General features: G+C 39.8%; 2 protein-coding genes across 2 annotated transcripts in view; one reads left to right on the top strand and one right to left on the bottom strand.

The window, feature by feature from the left end:
- The first annotated feature begins 617 nt into the window (after positions 1-617).
- LOC311260975 (uncharacterized protein) lies at positions 618-3234 on the top strand. Its single transcript, XM_084359313.1, has 5 exons — positions 618-679; positions 1936-2250; positions 2358-2399; positions 2491-2602; positions 2744-3234. Coding segments are annotated over exons 1-5 (525 nt in total). The 5' UTR covers positions 618-624; the 3' UTR covers positions 2745-3234.
- Positions 3235-3346: 112 nt separating this feature from the next.
- rgmb (repulsive guidance molecule BMP co-receptor b) overlaps positions 3347-4783 on the bottom strand; it is a 9321-nt gene continuing 7884 nt past the window's right edge. The window contains exon 3 of the mRNA XM_084361037.1: positions 3347-4783. This exon is cut by the window's right edge and continues 986 nt beyond it. The gene's annotated coding sequence lies outside the window, so the exon portion shown is untranslated.

Raw genomic sequence — 4783 nt, 5'->3', positions numbered from 1 at the left:
TTTCACTTTCTCTTTTACAGTAAACTCCCGCCCACTGCCCAGCCAAAAAATACAGTGTGTGTGTGTGTGTGCGTGTGTGTGTGATAGAGAGAGAGAGAGAGAGAGACTGTGTGTGTGTGTGTGTGTGTGTGTGTGTGTGTGTGCAGGTGTGCAGGTGTACCCTACAAGGCTGTTGTCTAATGTTCTGGGTGTGTTGATATGATCAGTTTCTTACCTCAGATCTAACAGCCGGTGGCAGGTGTGTCTCCAGTTCTTCATACAACTCTTCACTGACTTTCTCCTGTCCTCATGACTGTCCTGTCCTCGTCCGTCTCGCTTTATATAAATGCAGATAAAGCCTCATTTGTGCTAGTGTTCACACTGTCTGTCTCTCTTTCTCTCCCAGTGTGTGTGTGTGTGTGTGTGTGTGTGTTGGAGTGGGTTTGTGTGTGTTGGGATGGCAGCTGGGGGCATCCATTGTTAGTATAAGGTCACAACAATGAGACGTGCCAACACCCCATAATGCAATGCTCCTGTCAGCCAAACGGCATGCCCCCATTTCACACTAACACACACACACACACACACACACACAAACACACACACACACACTAATTCACTGTAGCTACCGTAAGTGAAGCAGACATGACAGAGCCATCCAGGGGTCTATTTTATCTTCCTATCATCTATTTATGGACAGGTAAGAGCTTTTAATCTCTAATACATGATTATGTTATATTTTGAATCAATAGCCAAGAAAATGCATCATCCCTGTTTGGTGAAAATCATAAATATCCAAAAAGCATGACCTATTATTTTAATCAGTGGCTGTTGAATGTCACATTAAGTCAAATCAATATAATTCATGTAGCATAAAATTACAAATTTACCTCAGAGAGCTTTGAAATTTCTACTACTACACCACCATCTATCCTTAGGCTTTGACATTATCAATGATGGCGCATTGACGTCTTCATTTGGAGTTTCTTCATCATAATGATAAAGATTTATGAGAGTCTGTGGCACAAAAATAAGTGATTGACATATTTTGAATTGTATCTGGCAATAAATGCTTAAGGGTTTTAATAAACCGTTACACTTCAGTGTATGAAAGTCTGTCTTTGAAAGCAAAACAGCAAACATATCAAAATAAATGCCTAATTTTCACAACTACTATACAGTCTTGGGAAGCTACTTAGAAAGCAACGTTTTGTAAGGGACCAATTACTTCATATTGGAAGAAGTTGAAAAATAGCAAAGTTACCCTCAGGAGAAAACTGGTATGTCAAACTACTTTGGGAAAAAAATGGTCAAATTGACAATGTAGCCTACATGTGATATGGAATTATAATCTACATTTTTTTCAAGTCACATGCCAGTAAAAAATGCAACTCAGAATTTATTGTTAAACCCACTTGTTCACAGGTTATACATTAACTAAAAAACCTCAAATATCCCACCATTCCTGGGAAAGAGTAGGGACCGGCAGCTTTGCGTTACACTAGAGAAGCAATGATAAAATGACAATAATAATCATTCCTTATCATGTATGGCAAAAAATGGTTTTAGTGGTTGACTACACAAAAAAGTAATTAAAAAAAGGTCATTTAACTACTTGAACTACTAGCACCGACTGCAAAATGTAGTTAAAGGGGCTCAGTGGAATGTGTTTTACAAAAAGCTGGTCATCAGTTAAGTTAGCAAACTTAATTTCTAAACTAACGTTAGTCCCTCACAAAGAAATTCATAGTCCAGCAGCATTAAATAACCTCAACAAAGTCTCCACAGCATTATATAGGCAACCGAGAGAGACGAGGAAGATCATTTTGCAAATCATATTACAAGCTGCCAATAAAAAGTGACACATGTTAATTGCGACAAATTGTTACTCAAACCACTGTTTTAATCAGAGATGGTTCGCTTTACCCTGGATTTACACCTATGTCCATCTCTCAGGAGCAGTAGAGGGCGACATGCTGGCATCTCTGGCCCCTCCAGTCCACCTGTCAGGAGAAAGGCTGGGCTGGACCCTGCTGGTCTGTGTGGTGAGTGACTTCAGGAGAGGACACCTAGAGGTCAGTTGGAGGTCACCATCAGAAGGCCACCACATGTCCAGCTCACCATCCAGCATTACTGTAAACAAGAAGCACCGTGGCCATGGCGCTGTGGCAGTCATCACGGTGGCTACCAGTGACTGGCCATCGTACAGTTGCTCTGTGAGCCACAGGCGACACCCAAAAGTCAACAGGAGACGCCACACCAGCTCATCAGGTAGGGCTGGAGCTGATAATGAGTGAGGAGGGTCTGGTTTTAACTCATTTCTACTCATAAATAGAAGAAGCATGCTTTTTAATTTTACATTGTTTTTATGATTTCAGATCATCACGGCAAGATCTGCAATGAATATGAGGAGACAGAAGGTCAGTTTTAATTGTTTGCAAACAATTAGAAAAGTCTGTGTCATCATACAGATGTTGGTCGTAATGCTGGTCTGTGTGGTTTGACTTACAGACGTTGGAGTTGTTGTGTGGACAAGCACAGTGGTTGTCGTGATTATGAGACTGCTTCTCATGAAGATCATCATCTTTAACACACTGATGACGACTTACGCCGTTATCAAGTGGTAAGAGAATGAGTCAATGTGTTTTATATTCGAACTAAAGAGCCAGCAGTGAGAAAAGGTCTTCAATCACCTTCATGGAGGTGAAACAACACAACAATGTATTTTATCTAACATGTTTCAAAAATGTGTTTCAACTTACAGATGGTTGGAGATGGAGGGCTCCTGATGCACCGTGTGACCTTGAAAAGAAAGCTTAAGCAGAGAGGGGAACTCTTTGTTGTCTGAAGTCTGAACACTGAGGATTTCTGCACTTAGAAGACAGATGAAGTTGACCGTAGTCACCCTTGTGGCGGGCTTCATGATAATGATCTTATACTGAGTTTTGAATTGGAATCTCATGGATTGAATGGGAGATTATCCACTGTCAGGATCACAGGAGGAGCAGGTTTGAAAGGCTTCCTCTTTTGTCGCGCCTCTTTCAGCCTCTTTCTTGCTGACTTCCCAGGTGTTGCAGACGTTGGCAGTTGAAAGCAGATTGTGTTTGTGAGGCCAAACCTGGTATCTGATCAGAACCCAACCTCAGACAGATGGGTTAATGCACATACTGTTTTAAATGTGTTTGTGTGTGTTTGTGAGCAGATCTTTGTGTTTTCTTACTCATCTGTAATTCGAAATTTCTTGAATTCTTTTAAAGATTGTGCAGAAACTAAGTTAAACGTTTTTGGAAATGTATAAAGAAACATTTCAAGTATCCTGTTGCATTTTTTTTATATTCCTGTGAATGTGACATTAATGAACAGGAAGTAAGCTTGAACCATTTTGACTTTATTGTTTTTTTAAATAAAACACTTGCACACAGTTTTTTTTTTCATGATTTTTTTTTTTTGAGCGCCTTGAGTAACACACTGACATAGCAACAGAGCACCACTAGGTGGCAGTACAATCACATCTGACATTTTTTTAAATTATTATCCAACAGCAAGAATATGGACCTTAACTTCCTCTACAGGACACTACGATCATAAATAAGTTAAGTATTTCAACATTGACCAGTCACTCTTTACCAAACCAACACTCACACATGATGGCCAAAAAAAAACTGAGATTAAGCCTATATGGCCAACCAAATGGGGCATAAGTCTACAGAGTGTTATAGGCTCATAGTCTTAAGGGTTGACATTTCTATCAGGTTTCAAATTGGGATACACGATACACTGCCAAAGCACATGTCTCAGCGGACAGTGTGGTAAAGTTTTCTCAGTGATTTGCAGTGTTTTGTCTACACTCCAGTATTTTACACGTATCGTGGAGCAGCTCATCAATTCTGGCAGTCGGAGAAAAACAGTCTACAGTAGCAACTTCAAAAACAAGGGAGAGAGTGTGAGGAGGAGGAGGGTGCTGGTTTGGTGGTGAGTTATGATTTCTTTGTACATGAAAACCATAAATTATCTTTCTTTGGCTCAAATCAACACATCAAATAATACAGTGAGCAACATACATGAGCCGGTATCGTCACAGCCTCTTGGCAAAAAAAGGTGGGAGTGCCTCTGACATGACTCTCAGAGAACATTAAAACACATCCAAGCATGTCACCAACTGGTAAAAAAAAATAAAATACTGATTCAGCCACACACACACTTTCACGCACACTTGCACATATTTGAAATCAGGACTGAGGAAAAACAACAAATTCATACAGCAACAAAATAGTACTGATGGCATCTGCTGTGACAATATTCATAATACATTCAAAAGAGAACAACTCACATTGACTGACTTAAAATGACACGCTGAGTCAAATCAGCTACTGGAAGAAAGATGCATTTTAACAAAAATGGCAGCTCTTTGTATTCAACAGACTTTTACTTTGAAAATATCAATAATCATATTATAGATGGTCTCCAGAACCACTGAAGATTTTGGTGGAGGACAGGTGAGAGGAAGAAACACTGATGTGGATTTGTTAAAAAAACAAAACAAAAAAAAAAAACTATATAAAGTGCTTCTGTTAAAACAAACTTCCTCTGTCTGAGGTATTAAAGAAAAATCACATGTAATGACACAAAATAAACAAACTCTACGCCATTACACTGTGCACTGAAGACAAGCTATTTACAGTTTGGAGTGTATATCCACACACTTGCCGCCCCCCATCCACACCGGTACATTTGTGTCACCGTCAAATGTCCGCCCCAAAGATTGTGGAAGCTGTCATCACGTCTCCTGTGGTTTTCCCCAGAG

The sequence above is a fragment of the Pagrus pagrus genome (assembly GCF_965226575.1).
Source record: "Pagrus pagrus genome assembly, chromosome: 8".
Lineage (NCBI taxonomy): Eukaryota > Metazoa > Chordata > Actinopteri > Spariformes > Sparidae > Pagrus > Pagrus pagrus.
Note: the sequence above shows the minus strand (reverse complement) of the source record. Positions and strands in the feature narration are given on the sequence as shown.

Coding starts and splice junctions, on each gene's coding strand:
- LOC311260975 (XM_084359313.1), top strand. CDS start 625: ATGACAGAGCCATCCAGGGGTCTATTTTATCTTCCTATCATCTATTTA. Junction 2,251..2,357: donor ACGCCACACCAGCTCATCAG/GTAGGGCTGGAG, acceptor TTATGATTTCAG/ATCATCACGGCAAGATCTGC. Junction 2,400..2,490: donor TGAATATGAGGAGACAGAAG/GTCAGTTTTAAT, acceptor TTTGACTTACAG/ACGTTGGAGTTGTTGTGTGG.